The sequence below is a fragment of the Myxocyprinus asiaticus genome, chromosome 6 (genome assembly GCF_019703515.2).
Source record: "Myxocyprinus asiaticus isolate MX2 ecotype Aquarium Trade chromosome 6, UBuf_Myxa_2, whole genome shotgun sequence".
NCBI classification, from domain to species: domain Eukaryota; kingdom Metazoa; phylum Chordata; class Actinopteri; order Cypriniformes; family Catostomidae; genus Myxocyprinus; species Myxocyprinus asiaticus.
Window position 1 is genome coordinate 48,420,507 of NC_059349.1, and position 17,987 is coordinate 48,438,493.

General features: G+C 36.7%; 1 protein-coding gene across 7 annotated transcripts in view; it reads left to right on the forward strand.

Moving 5' to 3' along the window:
• LOC127442077 (SLAM family member 9-like) overlaps positions 1-17,987 on the forward strand; it is a 284,700-nt gene that overhangs the window by 65,017 nt on the left and 201,696 nt on the right. For 2 of the 7 annotated variants that reach the window (XM_051699828.1, XM_051699827.1), the window contains exon 1: positions 12,696-12,859. The exons of 2 other annotated variants lie outside the window; for them this stretch is intronic. In XM_051699828.1, coding sequence (XP_051555788.1) covers positions 12,742-12,859 — 118 coding nt within the window. In that variant the 5' untranslated portion in view covers positions 12,696-12,741. Of the gene's footprint in view, positions 1-12,694; positions 12,860-17,987 lie in introns of those variants that run through there. 3 more of the 7 variants (XM_051699829.1, XM_051699826.1, XM_051699821.1) reach the window with 3 other exon arrangements.

The window sequence follows — 17,987 nt, forward strand, 5'->3', positions numbered from 1 at the left end:
ATTAGTGCCTGTGTATAAATAGTCAATGATTTTGTTAGCTCTCACGTGGATGCACTGAGCAGGCTAGATACTGAGCCATTGGGAGCAGAAAAGAACTGTCAAAAGACCTGTGTAACAAGGTAATGGAACTTTATAAAGATGGAAAAGGATACAAAAAGATATCCAAAGCCTTGAAAATTCCAGTCAGTTCTGTTCAATCACTTATTAAGAAGTGGAAAATTCGGGGATCTCTTGATACCATGCCAAGGTCAGGTAGACCAAGAAAGATTTCAGCCACAACTGCCAGAAGAATTGTTCGGGATACAAAGAAAAACCCACAGGTTACCTCAGGAGAAATACAGCCTGCTCTGGAAAAAGATGGTGTGGTTGTTTCAAGGAGCACAATACGACGATACTTGAACAAAAATGAGCCGCATGGTTGAGTTGCCAGAAAGAAGCCTTTACTGCGCCAATGCCACAAAAAAGCCCAGTTACAATATGCCCGACAACCCCTTGACACGCCTCACAGCTTCTGGCACACTGTAATTTGAAGTGATGAGACCAAAATAGAGCTTTATGGTCACAATTATAAGTGCTTTGTTTGGAGAGGGGTCAACAAGGCCTATAGTGAAAAGAATACCATCCCCACTGTTAAGCATGGTGGTGGCTCACCGATGTTTTGGGGGTGTGTGAGCTCTAAAGGCACGGGGAATCTTGTGAAAATTGATGGCAAGATGAATGTTATCAGATGTTATCTGATAACATTGAATGTTATCAGAAAATACTGGCAGACAATTTGCATTCTTCTGCACGAAAGCTGCTCATGGGACGCTCTTGGACTTTCCAGCACGACAATGACACTAAGCACAAGGCCAAGTTGACCCTCCAGTGGTTACAGCAGAAAAAGGTGAAGGTTCTGGAGTGGCCATCACAGTCTCCTGACCTTAATATCATCGTGCCACTCTGGGGAAATCTCAAACGTGCGGTTCATGCAAGACGACCGAAGACTTTGCATGACCTGGAGGCAATTTGCCAAGACGAATGGGCAGCTATACCACCTGCAAGAATTTTGGGCCTCATAGACAACTATTACAAAAGACTGCACGCTGTCATTGATGCTAAAGGGGGCAATACATAGTATTATGAACTAAGGGTATGCAGACAGTTGAACAGGGGTCATTTCATTCTTTTCTTTGTTGCCATGTTTTGTTTTATGATTGTGCCATTCTGTTATAACATACAGTTGAATATGAATCCCATAAGAAATAAAAGAAATGTGTTTTGCCTGCTCACTCATGTTTTCTTTAAAAATGGTACATATATTACCAATTCTCCAAGGGTATGCAAACATTTGACTGTATTCTGTGTGGAATTTACATTATGTATGCCATGAATGAGATGGTGACTTTTGGCCTGCACCATGTTATATTCTGTGAAAGCATAAGTCTAACATTTAGCTGTTTACCTAAAGAGCTGGTTTATTTATACACATTGTACTGTATTAAATGCTTTTGCCTGCATACAGGACAGACACTATAAAATCATAAATATAAATAAACATTTGAGGACAAATCTTTGGTTATTTTTAAGCACTATGCACATGCTGCAGCATAAGCATGAATTCAAATTCATAATGCGATGACAAGAAATGAGTCATTTTCATATTCAAATAGCTAATTTACATTGAAGAAATTTTTGCACATTCTACCACGTCATTTTCCGGACTGTAACTGGTCTTTTGTGTTCTGAAATTGTTTGTGGTCAAAAGAGCTCTACTGTTGTTATTACATTTCATAAACATGCTCATTATGAGATACAGATGAGAGAAAAACGTCATAGCTTGAAGACATGTTGACATTGAATCATAACACCCTATACCAAAACATGATGAAAACTTTTACTCCTTAAAGGGGTTATTTTTTACTTTATGATTTCCCTTGAGGTTCACTTATAATGTTCGGTGTTTGCACAAAAACATTCATAATGTAGTATTACACAACCTTTTTCCACCCATTATCTGGCCCTCTGTCTGAAACACTAGGTTTCTGTGCTACTTTCCCTTTAATGGAATAGTTCACCCAAAAATGACAGTTCTCTCATCATTTCTCAGCCTGATGCCATCCCAGATGTGTATGACTTTTTTTCTTCTGCTGAACAAAAACAAAGATTTTTTAGAAGAATATCTCAGCTCAGTTGGTCCATACAATTCAAGTGAAAGGGTACCAAAACTTTGAAGTTCCAAAAAGCATATAAAGGCATCATAAAATAATCCTTAAGGCACCAGCTGTTAAATCTATATTTTAGATAGGCAATATGATAGATGTGGGTGATGAATATTTAAGTCCTTTTTTTATATCAATCTCCACTTTCACTTTCACATTCTTCTTTTGTTTATGGCGATTCACATTTTTGGTGTATATCGCCACATACTAGGCAGGGAGGAGAATTTATAGTAAGAAAGGACTTAAATATTGATCTGTTTCTCACCAACACCTATCACATAGCTTCTGAAGATATAGATTTAACCACTGGTTAAATAAATGCTTTTTGGAGCTTCAAAAGTTTGGTCACCATTCACTTGCATTGTACAGACCAACAGAGCTGATATATTCTCAACCTGATCTCATGGTGAAAACGTGACTCCATATACATTTTTGTAAACTTGTTATAAGTGTCTCCAGGTACAATTCCCTGCAGTTTCCAGGTAAAATGAACACTAGAGGCACTACATCATGACTTCAATGACTGCTTATGTCTTTATAAGCACTTATATAGTTTCTCTCTATTACTCAGACCCAACATTATGGTATCGAAACACTTTTACTCTAACTCATCTTTTGAAAAAATTATACATATGAACACTTGTAATACAGACCCACCTACATACAGTATATACACTTATTCCAACATGAGAGGGATGACATAAGCTCATTGGTAAGGTCACGCGTCACATGGAGGAGGAGGCAGGAATCGCGTCATTGTTTACAAGAGAAGGAGCGCTGCACAAAAGTTTAATTGTCTTTGCTATAGATTTGTGTTTGTATAAGTGTATTATTCTAACTGGTCATTTGGTGTGTGTATCCTGGATGCTTCCACCTTCAGAAACCCCAAAGAAAATGTACGCCGATAAAAATATAAACTTTTCATCGATTGCATATACATGATCATGAGCGATTGAAGCTCTGGCTTATCGTGCTGAACCTGGATATCAGTACACCCCTACATTCTCTCAAATATTGGAGGGTGTGCAGTGAACATTTTACCCCTGAGGATTTCAGACCATCGAAAGAAACAAAGAGTCGACATCTGAATTCATCGGCTGTTCCCGTGCTGTTTTTTCCAGCGAACTCAGGTATGTGTGAAAACGTTGTCATTGTCACGCCTCCCTCAGGCTCTGCACCTCATCACCCGATTTCTAATTCACCGCACCTGCACTCAATTCACTCACTCATCACTGCCTGCATAAATAAGTTTGTGAAGCTTCTCTTCTGTGTGGTATCACCTGTACCATTGATCTCACCGTGTAAATCCTGTGAATCTCAGTAAACGCTCTCGCACTTGGTTTCACTAACTACAACAATTTGTGTCTTGAATTCCTGACAGTCATATAGCCTATATATTTCTGCTAAAGAAAAAGCAGATAAAAGTAGATAACGCAATGGCATTGCTCCAAAATAAAGGATGGTTATTTACTGCAGTAATGTATTTTTATTATTATTATTATTATTTGGAAATATTTTTTTGTTTTGAAATTGTTTCGGACTGTTTTGGTTTGTGAACGGCGCTTGGTCTGTGGTCTGTGCAAGTTTGTCTTATAAACAATGACGTGCTTCCTACCTCCTCCATATGACGCATGACCTTACCGAGCTTATATCATCCCTCTCATGAGCGTGTCACAGAGATGTACGGAAGCATATATTTGTAGTTAAAAAGTAGCCTATGTAAGTATTGTTTTGTTTCTAAAAATAATCAATCGTTTGGGATCAGAAGAACTTTATTTGTCGACTGGAGTCATGTAGGATTATTCTGATGCACCCTAAATATGCATTTTGGACGGTCAAAAATGGAGTACATTCACTTGCATTGTTTGCATTGTTTAAAGGAAGAGGCCTGAAATGAAATGCTAAAAATCTTAAATTCTGTTTTGATGAAGAAAGAAACTCAGATACATCTTGGATGGCCTGAGGGTGAGTAAATTATCAGCAAATTTTCATTTTTGGGTGAACTATTCCTTTAAGACTTCAGTATACTTAAATCTTAGCAGAGCAAATGCCCTGCTCTAACACACATGGAACTGTTTATTCCAAGAATGAAAGAACCAAAACATGCATGCAATTTACAGAATCCCCTATAGGCACTCAGTCCATGCAATCATTGATAGCTGTCCTAATTTATGTGAAGAACACAATCAAACAGTTGTTCGACTCGAAAACTGAACAAAGTCGGCGCACTGTTGCTTATCTGTACAAGTTATATATTGAAAATCTACAATACCAAATCTACAGTTACCAAACTACTAACATTTCCTTTCTGTCTTTTGGATATATTTCATGAATATGCTAGCCAAGAAAATTGTTAATCCTTTAAACAGCTCATGTGAAGAGATTTGAGCACTGTCACTACTTTTTAAAAACATTTTTAATGTCCACGTGTGACAAGCAAAATGTAATTGAAGGCTTTTTAACATTTGTTTCAGAAGATGTGCCTAGGACTATTCTTATTCAACATATAGTATTTTAACAAATTCTTTAGAGTCTATAAATCATATTGCAGAATGTACTGCGCATTTAAATTAAGAGAGTGTTTTGTACAGGCCATTTGTTTGTGGTTAGATGTTTACACATAAATGTGTTCCACACAACTGGTATGTTTGTCAAAGCTTATGAATTTGTGTTGTCTTTTTAACCACAATCATGGACCTACTACAACCACATATAAAAAAACTCACATAAGATGCAACAATCATTAACAATCTTTAAATATCAACAAAGTTAAATAGAAAATTATCAAGTACCACCACTTAGAGGGATAGTTCACTAAAAAATCACCCTTGTATTGGTTCAAACTAGGGCTGTCAATCAATAAAATTTTTGTATCAAATTAATTATATGGTATGCCGAATAACTAATCGCAATAAATCACATATATAAATATTTGCTGAGAAAGCCCCTTAAATAATTCAATATATAATTATGAAATAATTATAGTTATATTTAAATAATTACAAACAAAATATATTGTATATATTATAAAAACAATAATAATTTAGATAATTAAAATCCTTTACATTATTGTGGCAGACGAGTAGCCTAAAGCATTGATAGGACAATACAAAAAGTGCCTTTAGAATCCAATATATTGTTTATTTCCATATTATTGAACATAAACCAATAATTGGCCTATAGTTCACATTTCACAGCAATCCATTTTGCAACTGAATTCGTCAGTCAGTCCGAGATTTATTCTAAGGGCTTTTCTAAGGATGTGTCAGTGTACACCTGTGCCAGACGGATGCTTTTGGAGGGTCTCACTTTGGTTGCATCGCATCATAAACATACCGTTTTCAGGTCGCTGTGTCAAGTTAAACTTAGTTTGAAACTTAGAAAAACACAATGCTCCAAGCTGCATTTGAATGCATGAACATACTCTCATCTGGTGTTGTCTGCTGTCAGTAAAGCCCAAAGTATACTTCGCTCAGGATGTGTGACGCAAATCTCGTCATCAGCAGAGTGCTCAAGAACTGAATGCACACAGCCTGATTTTTCTAACCGCACGTCTTTTCATGCAGAATGTGCATGTGCCTGGAGTTATTTGCAGAGGTGGGTAGAGTACCCAAAATCTTTACTCAAGTAAAAGTACAATTACTTAAAAAAAATTATTACTCAAGTAGAAGTAAAAGTAGTAATGTAAAAACTACTCGACTAAGTGTAAGAAAGTATCCAATTAAAAGAATACTCAAGTAGCGAGTAACTAGTTACTTCCACATAAAACATAATGGACAATTACGCCCCAATATTCCATTACTTAATACATATAGAGTATAACATATTACAGAATAATAATAATTATACTACTACTACTACTAATAATAATAATTATTATTATTAATGGAAATTCTCATCATACACCCTCACTTTGTTTCAAATCAAATGACTTTCTTCAATGCAACACAATTAAAAAGATGTCAGACAGAATATTAGCCTTATAATCACCATTTACTGTTTTTTTCCTCCATATTTTAAAAGGGTATGGTGACTGAGACTGTCAGTCTCTAACATCATGTCTAATATCTTTTTTGGGTTCCACAGTCACACAGGTTTGGAACAACATGAGGGTGGTAAATTATGACAGAACATTAATTTATGGTTGAACTATCACTTTAAGGACGGTTGTCAATTAGAAGAGAAGTTTGGAAACCATTTTCTAGTAATTATTATGGTGAAAAACTTGAACAGTGTCTCACGGGCCCAATTATATGTAATGCTGAATAAAACAAAACAAGATCATGCTTTATTAACACCTACTATCACACTTTCAGAAGTCCTGTCACTTTTTAAAGTCCTGTATGGATACTTAGATCAGTGTAGTTACAGTATTTTCAGTGTCAAAAGAACTTAGATCATTAGTTCTGTACACTAAGGGTAAACTGCAACTTATCTCTGTATTTGGAAGCAAGTTGGGCTTATTTAAGTTCAGAGCTCTGTGTTCCATAAGAAAAACGCAAATATAGAAATGCTGTGCAGGCGCAGACATACTGTCAGCTCGCGCTCCAGAAGTCAAGCATGCGATCCGCAAAGCATAAGACATTTACACATAATGCAGATGTTTACATGGATTTAGGAACTGATATATTGCAACACTGATATAAAAATGTATACCTATAAACTGAGGTCATAAGAGCCCATTGTTACAGAATCACCTTGAAAATGACAATGACACAGACAAGCCCACATTATCATAATTGCCAAAACTTATCGCGCCACAATTTTAATCTTGAAATATCCACTTGTCTTGGTGTAAAATAAAGGCACTGCATGACGAAACTACTCTCTTTCATGGTGTGGAGTGAAGAAAGTGTTTATCTGGCGAGCTTGCTGCTGCTGCGATGGTGAACTCCAGTGAGAGAGCGGAGCTGTAATGTTCTGCAGGCGTATAAATCCCTTTCAAAAAACCAGTAATGTAACAACAGGAATGTCACCCATTGTAACAAAGTAACATTTTTTCATTAGAAATTTACTTGAAGAGTGAAAAGTACCCACCTTGAAATATAAAAAGTTACTCATGTAAATGTAATAGAGTAAATGTAGCATGTTACTACCCACCTCTGCTAATTAGTGGGTCCACAAGGTGGCAACACTCACATTTGAGCCTTTGCTGTCACGATGTGCTAGAAGACGATGTAATCGCCTCTAAACATCAGAAGATTAAGGTCAAAAACAGCAACAGTGGATGTGCAAGTCAAGAGTGTGTTTGTGAGGAGGTCAGGAGATACCTGCATTTGTATAACTTGAGTCTGAAGGAATATAAAGACATCTTTATGTGTCTAAACTCCTGAAGAGAAAGTCCGGTGTCTCATAGCAGTCGTAGTGCGGGTTTGGAACAGCACAAGGGTGAGTAAATGATGACAGGATTTATTTTTGGGTGAACTATCCCTTTAACAAGCAGTGATAAAATCAGGATTCCTGAAAACAATTATATTAGGAATATCACATTGATTACTTACAGTACATGTATCTTTAGGTTAAAGAAGAAAAGGAATGCATTTGTCATCAAGATGTGAATAACGGTACTGCAAAATCAACCAAACTAAAGGGATAACACCTAGAGCAGCCTAATGTCAGTTGTCCACCAGATGGAGACACTGATTACCTGAATTTACCAATTACCTTTGGTTATCTCTCACCAGATAAGTGGAGACTGTGAAGATAGAAATAAATAAACATCAGTTTTGAATAAATATTGATCTGTTTCTCACCAACACCTGTCACATCACTTCTCAAGACATGGATTTACTTTTACTCTGCCCTTATGTGCTTTTGAAGCTTCACAATTTGGTACCCATTCACTTGCATTTAATGGACATACAGAGCTGAAATATTCTTCTAAAAAATGTTTTGTGTTCAGCAGAAGAAAGTCACAGACATTTGGGATGGCATGAGGGTAGTATATGATTAAATTAATTTTCATTTTTGGGTGAACTATCCCTTTAAGATCCCCAAATTGTGCCTCAAGAATCTTTGAACCTTTGAACAGTGAGTTGGTTTGTCTCAAGTTGTGTCACTGATTGAATGAACATAGTTGAGTTCATTAAATCTTGTTTGTTTGTTTATTTATTTATTTTGTAATGCTGTCATCTTCCCCAAACAGGATGAGACATTCTCTTGATAATGTGAAACGAGTCATTCTTTCCAGGCAACAGAGCAACGTTTTCTCTTTGTGGTTGTATGGCTTTTGATCCTGATGGTTCTATAGCTGTGCAGATGCTATAGTACATAGCAGTGTATTGGCAGTACAGTGGAGTAACTTGGTGTTTGCATAAGCAGTTCATTGCAGTGTTCATGTCTGTCATCCTTAACGATAAAGCTGTTCACCAGCATTTCACACTCTGTGGTATTTTAAGACTGTGGTGACTGTCTGCAGTGATGTGAAAATTAGTCACGTACATTCCGAGACACGAAAAGTTCCATTTGAAATGGCTAAATTGCTTAGGCTGGCCACAAGGTGGAGACCCTACCTCCGGTACTCAAGGCAATATATCACATAGTTTCAATTACGAGGAGTGTATTAACACTAGCCCTTACTAAGCAGTAGAATGGAAAGCCTGCATGTACATTTAATGAGGATCTTCAAAAAGAGTTTACATTTCTAAAAAAGGAGACAGAGCCTAGTGAAGTAAGGTGTTCGCTCACTTCTCCATCGCCCATGGAGGCTACACCAACATCGTGCAGCATGTTCATACAAAAAAGCATGTGGATTCTGCTAAAAGTAAGTGTGCCATACCAAGTGTTAGTGATTTTTTTGTGAAGCAAAGTTCCGAATATAACAAGGTGCACGCAAGTGAAGGAATTTTTGCTTATCATTCTGTTGTGCACGACTATAGTTTTGCACATTCATGACCTGAGAAAAGTCTTGCAGGCCAGGCTGGAGGAATCATTCATACCCTCTGTCATTAAAAAGCAGTTGGATTTTGGAATCTGGTCACCCTATTTCTTGCCCAACTTTCAGCTTGTGAATCTGAGAATTTGCTCAGTGCACAATTACTCATGTTACTCTATAGGTCAAAAAAATTAAATTCTTTACTAACACACATGCACCCCACATTGTTAATAGTGGAAAATATGCATTCTTTGAAAGCACTGAGTATGTTAATTTGTGAATGTAAATAGTAATTTGAAGGTCAGACTTGCATGGGACATTTATGTTTAAAAAACCCTCAGTGACAAAAGGAAGAGTTTGAAAAGGGGGCACATTTGAAGTTGGTTTGACCACAGAACAGGAAGTCACTGACTTGAGAAGAGAATTAACAAAAAGCAGAAGCATTTATCTTCACACCGCACAAAAAACCCACCCACAGTCCATGAGTTAAGCAGAAATGCTTAACTCAATGCTAAAAGATTTTATACACCAAGAAAATACCATTACTATTTTTTTGGATTTTTCCCCTTTTTCTCCCTGCTCTAAGTCCTCATGTTTGCATAGTGATTTGCCTCAGTCCAGGTGGCAGAGGACGAATCCCAGTTGCCTCTGCGTCTGAGACAGTCAACCCGCGCATCTTATCACGTGGCTTGTTGAGCGCATTACCACGGAGACATAGCACCATCCACTGCGGCAACCACGCTCAATTCACCATGTGCCCCACCGAGAACAAATCACATTATAGCGACCACGAGGAGGTTACCCCATGTGACTCTACCCTCCCTAGTAACCAGGCCAATTTGGTTGCTTAGGAGACCTGGCTGGAGTCACTCAGCACACCCTGGGATTCGAACTAGCAAACTAGCGAACTCCAGGGGTGGTAGCCAGCGTATTTTACCACTGAGCTACCCAGACCCCCTGAAAATGCCATTACTTTGTTGTTTAAACATTTGGGCTAGGAATGTTTCGGGTTCAATACAAGTTAAGCTCAATCAACAGCATTTGTGGAATGATGATGATTACCATAAAAAGTCATTTCAACTCAACCCTTGTTTATTAAAAGCAGTTGAAGTAAGGCACTTATAATGGAAGTGAATGGGGCCAACCCATAAATGCTAAAATACATATTGCTTTTACCCTTTCGCACATACCATCACACTGGTTTGATCATTCCAGAGTGGTCCCTGGGGAGTACCATCACACCGGTTTGATTAGAATGTTTGTGCCTGACGTCATCAACTGGAAAATTTTAAAATTCAAATCTGCTTTCCCGTTGTTTAGCTGCTGCTGCTGCTACAGAGAGGGATTGGCTAAGCAATGGCATTTACATGCCTAAAACAGCTGCTTGAACAATCTTTTTAACCACAGGATGTTTATTTTATGTTACAGGCATTCAAACTAACACAGAAGACTACAAATTTACCGCTCAATCCACACAGTGTATAACCGTGCAAAACTAACTGAAACTCACCATATCAGCTCTCGTACTGTTTAGCTGCTACATAGAAAGAAACTGGCTAAGCACTTGTCATTTAGATGTCTAAAACAGCTGCTAGAACTGTCTTTTTAAACTATAGAATATGTTTATTTTATGTTACGAACATTCAAACAAACACAGAATACAAGTTTACTGTCCATATCCACACACTGTGTGTGTGTGTGTACTTATGGAAAAACTAACTTGAGAAACTCACCAAATATGCTGTCGTGCTGCTGCTTTGGAGAGAGAGACTGGTTAAGTGTCATTTATGTCTAAAATAGCTGCTCAGTCTTTTCATACACATGATAAAATAAATGTATGTAACAGGCATTCAAATAAACACAGAGGTATTAGAATACAGGTTTACAGCGCAAATCATATGACAGCAGCACAAATAATTAAGAAAAACGATCACCTTTCAAACTTTATGTTTTATTCACATGAAACAAATATTATGTTGACATGCTCTGGACTCTGAAGTCTGCATTGCAATGTAAACAAACATGGCCATGGTCACAGCCTATCAATAACTACGTTTCTCTCGATAATAATACGATCATTATAAAAGTTATATATTATAATACACATATTTTTGACATATTTGAGAATCTAATAACACATTTTTTAATGTAGTAAATAAGATGATGTTTTGTATAAAAACTAAGAATCTGAAATAAAGGATTGACATCAGTAATGCTTCATAGTTTTCATTTTCTTTTTTTTTTTAATGCTTCGTAGTTTTGTGTGATGTACTCACTGGTTACACTGGATCCACCACTACAAGGGACTTGGGATCTCTGGGTGCATCGTCATGTCCTTACTGGCCCCTTCCTATTGATACGGCACTCTCCACTGATTCCCTGCAATTCAGGATCAACCTGATGAGAGGGCTGCTTGAAGAGCACAGTTCACCACGGTATCGGTGAAGTGGGGGCCGTCCTGCCTCAGACAATCCCCTGCGTCTGGCACTAATCAGCATTGTTATTGTATTTTGTTCTTTGTGGCAACATTTATGGTTAAGAATAATGATGATGTGGAGAAATGAGATTGGCTTCCAATATATTAGAGAAGAATAGAGAATGGCAAATGAATGAAGTGGGTAACAAAGCAAGTTTATATGTAAGAAATAAGTATTTCAACTACCTTAAAATTTACACAGATGGGTCAAAGAATAAGCAAGGGAGTGTGAGAATCGGTGTATATATTCCTGAGTTTAAAATATCCATAGCTAAAAGACTTTCTGATTATTTATCAGTGTACACAGCAGAATCAGTGGCAGTTATAATAGGGTTACAGTGGGTTGAAGAGGTTAAACTGGACAGGGTGGTAATATGCTCTGATTCAATCGCTGTTTTGGGAAGTATCCAATCGAGGAAAAGTGATAGAGAAGATCTTATCATAGAACTATTTCAAAAATTTGTTTAGGATCCATAGAGATGGTATTGATGTGCAGTATTGTTGGGTGCCAGCTCATGAGGGACTGAAAGGAAAAGGAAATCTTAGTATCAGTTACATTAGGAAAAGGAGAAGGGAAAGCCCTGATTAAGAATAAAGGAATGGAGATTTGGCAGGAAAAGTGGGATGAAGATCTGAAAGGAAGGAGATATTATAAAATTCAAAAATCAGTTAAAATAAAGATATGTAAAGAAAAGAACAGAAGAGAGGAAATAATAATAACAAGACTCAGACTAGATCACTCAGGATTAAATAGTTTGTTGGCTGTTCTAGGGAAAAGAAATAGTAAAAAGTGTGCTAAATGTAGAGATAAAGAAAATGTAGATCATGTCATCATGCATTGTTTCATATATGAATCTGACAGAAGAAACTTTCATGACAAAGTAAGAGAAACAGGATGGGCGTGGGATCTAAAAGGGGTATTGGGAACAGAAGGGGAGGAAGATAGGATAAGAGAGATCAGGAGGGCACTCTTTACCTTTTTAAAATGCACTAGATTGAATAATAGAATATGAGCTAAGTGACATGGTGATACTCTTGTACAGTAGGAGGCTTTATGCACCTTTAGAAGTTGTTTGCTATCCACCAAATTACAAAGAGAAGAAGAAGAAGAAGAAAAGGAAGAGATTGGTTTCCATTTCCTTCTTGGTCTACATGTGAAGTCTAGCATCACTTGTAGGAGGATTTATGTTATGACAATTCTTCCTCTTTTAATAAACAGCAGAGCCTTTTTTTGTCTTTTCGCTTTTTTGAAAATGGAAGTAGGTTACCAACTTGTGACCCTCATTATCTACACTGTCTGCAACACAGGTAATAATCAATCTCATTGTACTCTTTAATGGTAATCTTTACTGTGGTGACTTTACAGGGCAGTGTTCAGATATCACTTAGCTTTTACCCTCTATTGGGGGCCTCATGTGGCCCATAGTATGATCTAAACTTAAAGCTGCAATATGTAAGATTTTTTTTTTGGTTACAATTAACAACTGTTAATTATTGAGTGAATACATAAAAAAATCCATGTTCAAAACCATGTCCTTGTCTTACCCTGATTCAGTAAGCATGCAATAATGATTTTTATTTTGAGGGAATTTGAGCAGTTGGGTCGGATTTGGCACGGAATTGCAGGCATATGTCATTCATCCTTGCGTGTTAACCTCATATCTGTAAGCTGAGAAATAAGGTCCGGCTGTGTCGCCGGATGCAAGTGCAAAAGCTGTTCAGTCAATCCAGTCGTAGTTTCAGGTGTCAGGACAGCAGCGGAATGAAATCACTCTCCTAATGGTTTTTTTACAGTTTGGCAAAGTTATTTACCTGCTATACTGTAGGGCTGAAACTAACAATTATTTTGATAATCGATTAATCTAATGATTATTAAAATTATTATTCGACTATTCTGCGATTATTGCAAAGATGAATCATAAGCTCTTAACCGATTATTCAAGTTGTGCCCCGACTTATAAGGTTGTATTAAACGTGCTTACTAACAATAAAGAGGACAAAATCATCTTTTAAAAATACCTCTAAATGACATTCACTGAATTAAAGGGGAAAAAATACTTTTTATTAAGTTTAATTAAAGAAATTCACTGCAAAAAATCCCATTGTTATCAAGCGTTTTTGTCTTGTTTTCTACTTAAAATTATTTAAAATCCTTAAAACAAGATATATTTACTTGAGAAGAAACATATAAGATATTTAGACTTGCTTTAAGAGAATGTATCTTAAATATAAGTGTATTTTGTAGACACATTTTCACTTGGTTATACTTATGCGAGTGCAGTAAAGACAGATATGCTTATATTCAAGATCTATTCTCTAAAAGCAAGTCTAAATATCTTATATGCTGTTTTTTTTTGGGGGGGGGGGGGGGGGGGGTATTTTATGGTAATGCATAACTTTTAGATATTTTAAAAGAAAATGTACGTTGTTTTAAAGGAGTTTTAGATATTTATATTGGAAAACAAGCCGAAACAAAAACAAATAAAAAACGTATTTTGTTGCGGTGTATAATGGGGCGAAGACTACCAACTCTCACCTTTCTGTTCACTTCAATACATCTTTAACTTAAAAAACAAACTCTCTCTTATTAATAAAGCTGCATATTGCCAGTTTTCTTCACAATAAGAAATGCACAATGACACATATATTATGGTTCAATAAGTCGCGAGCCATCACGTTATAATCTAGCTGCGGCAAGCGCACGTGAGGGATGAGTGTCCCCACGACAGAGTGTTCATTAGCTGGGTGCAGTTTCAATCTCTCCCCCTTAGATCGGGACAGTCGCGCAACTCATAGAAGAGGTGCTGACCGCACAGAGAAATGCCAGTTTCGGAGTTTGTAGTTATTTACATAATCTGCTTCCGTATTATCTGAACTTTAATGAAGCTATAATGCATTAATTATAACTGCATTTAAGATGTAACGCCGGTGTGTTTCCTTTAAAGAGCTCCAGCTCCGCTTATTCCACAACGAGAGTGCTTCTGTATTTACTTATTTTGTATTTTTGCATTATAATTCCCTCATACTTTGCGATCTACATCACCTGAAGCTGTTTGGAAAGTTTAGAGTGCATCTGGACTGTGAGCTGTGTAATTCTTCCTCTCCTTCAGTCAGGCGCGAACTGCAGTGCTGTGAATAATGTGATCTTATGTTACGTTAAATGAGATCAAACGACTATTCGACAACGAAAATTTTTGTCGATTATTTTTTTATTGTCGCCGTTGTCGATAACGTCGACTAATTGTTTCAGCCCTACTACACTGCTTGAATATGTTTTCTGGTAGGGTCTGGTAAGTCTTGTTGCTGTTTTTGTATTGTTGTGTACTGGAAGCTTCTGTCACCAAGACAAATTTCTTGTATGTGTAAGCATACTTGGCAATAAAGCTCATTCCGATTCTGATTCTGATCATTTCTGTTTCCTGTGTGAGCAATGCATAGCGCCTACGGCTGTCATGTGACAAAAGAACGAACGACTCGGACCAAAAGACTCGAGAGGTGAACTAATCATTTCTGTTTCCTGTGTGAGCAATGCATAGCGTATACGTCTGTCACATGACAAAAGAACGAACGACTCGGACCAAAAGACTCGAGAAGTGAACTACTCATTTCTGTTTCCTGTGTGAGCAATGCATAGCGTATACGTCTGTCACATGACAAAGAACAAATGACTCGGACCAAAAGAGTTGAAAGGTGAACTAATCATTTCTGTTTCCTGTACAGCACCTATGTGGTTTTCACTAACAAAGGTTGAGCAATGCGCATGCAACACAAAATGAACGAATCACTCTCTGAGACTACTCATTCTTCTGAGTCAAATAAAAGATTAGTTCAAAATGAACGAATCATTCATGAATGACCCATCACTAATGTATGTAATTCAAGAACAAAAAGCACGAGATCTTGCTAATGATTGGCTGTCATCACTGCTTGTATTGCCTTTGAGAAAGAGATCCTTATGGATTTAAAAACGAAATGTTCTGCATGACCGTTTGATGGCTTAATTTATTAAACAGGAAAGGAGGACTGATTTTCACTTCAAGCAAATTGGTAAGTGCTTTTTGCACTGTTAAAGCAACATCAGGAGTTTTCTAAGTGTAAATTAGGCTGCTTGAGCATTCAGTGTCAGATCAAGTTTTGAAAAGTAGTGCTGCTTTCCATTCAACTCAGAAAGTCGGATTTTACAACTTCCTACTAGGAAAAGTGCAATGGAATGCATCTTGAAGTCAGAATTACAACTTGTAGGCTTGTGCAGAAATTCTCAATTCCGATTTGGCTGAGATGTAGGGGCATGATGTCACACAAACATGTCGACACTCAGGGAGATATACAAAGTAAGTGATAAACATTCACTTTATTAAGTAATATCGATAAATGAGTTCGTTTCCAAAGATTGTTTAACAAACGCAGGCAGAAACAGGTGTATAAAACTTTATAATCTCTTTTCAAATCAAACCCCTGCTAAGCTAACGGAAGCGTTGCAGTTCCGAATATCGGGGAATGGAATGCATTTATGGTCAGAGATATCAAGTAAGAATATCCCACATCCAACTTGAATGGAACGCAGCATAACCGTGTACCCTGACGGAATGAAATTTATTGCAAGCAACATTTAAATATATTTTTCCAGGTATTATAGACCTCCTTGATAGATTCATATGAAAAATTATGATTTTTGAATGTCTGTTCGGGAGATGACGTTCATTTCACAAAACAGTCATGCTGCAGTTAAAATTAGGCTTGCTTGAGCATTAAGTGTCATTTCAAGTTCTGCCTTTCGTGCGTGGATGCGTTTTTAAAATGTCAATTGGTATTACTAGATAGCTGTGACATAATGTATGATGCCCAAAGGCATAGGGTGTCTTATTCATTGTGAAACTCTGTATTCTTAATGGCATGAATCACACTGAAGGCCTAGACTTAAAATGCACGGACCAGCACTACCAAATTGTGTGTCTCTAAATGTTTGTTCCAATGCTCTCTTAGACGATTTTTTTTTCTTTTACCTCAGTCACAGAAATGCACTGTTGTTGTCACTTTACATTGTCCTTTAAGCAGAAAAATTATTATTATTATTACTTTTATTATTTTTGCCTGACGAAGACCAAATGGTCTAAACGTTGCAAGCAAGTGTAAACCAATAAAGTATTTTTGGAACAATCAGTGCATGGACACATTTAATTATTATTAAATCCTCATTTTGCATTCTTATAGTACAGTCTTTTTCTGTTTGCAACGCATATACCTACTATTGTAGTATGACGGTTTACTTGCATTGTCCACTGAGGCTGTGGATTGTAATATAAAAATAGAGTGTCTACAGTTGGACTCATATCAGCCATTTTATGAGTTTCACCTCTTAAAATTATATGTGTACAATACAGACATTTAAAGTGTATTGTGTAGTAGATAAAACTCTTTAACAATCATATTAAAATATAATTAAGAGTGCTGTTATCATCCTCAGAGTAAGTAATACTGTATAGTTTTTATACATATTTAAGTGAATAACATATCAATATGAAAATAGCTTGTCATGACTCTGCCTTGCAGTTCATCTCCAAGTCATTAAAACCATGAGATTCATCTGCCAGAAGAGCAGTGCCTAATCACAACTGACGACATATTTCCTCCGCAAGTAACTTGCAGTTTTACGCTTCAACCGCTTGAGGGCCAAAAGCTACATAGCTTTAAGTCTATGTTTGTCACTTTTAATGATCAATCGAAAATGTACATAAAATTGCGAATTAATTAATTTTGAAGGCATTTTGATTCCTAAAACAGTTTCTGAGTTCTTGGTTTGTTTAATTGCCAGATTTTTGTCGTATCTCCAAAACATTTATGTTGTACGTGAATTTTAGTCTGCTTGTGCACTGAGAGGATTGCTGATATTTCTAAAATATAATGACAGTAGAGATATTTCCATTCTTCTTTTGTCAGCAATTTTAGGCATATTGATCTTATGTACAGATGTATTATTATTAGGGCTGTCAATCGATAATAAAAAAAAAAATTGAATTAATTACATGACATGCCGATTAATTAATCGAATTAATCACAATTATTCGCATGCATCATTATTTGCTGAGAAAGGCCCCCAAATAAAGATCATTTATATAAATAATGCAGAGTAATTAAATATAATAAATATATAATACGGATTGAAATTCAGTTTGAAATAAATAGGATTATTGTGGCAGATGAATAGCATTGATTAGACAATAAAAAGTGGCTTAATAACTCCAGTATATTGTTTGTTTTATCATTGAACAAGCCGACAGTTGAAAGCAATCTGTTTTGCATTAAGATTGTCAATGTGTCCAGTTCTCACAGTACGTGTCCTTTCGTTCCATCTGTGCTATTTTTAATTGTCACTCCATGTACATGTGCATGCCAGGGGTGTTTGTAGAGCTTACTAACACCCCTCACTGGCTTGTCA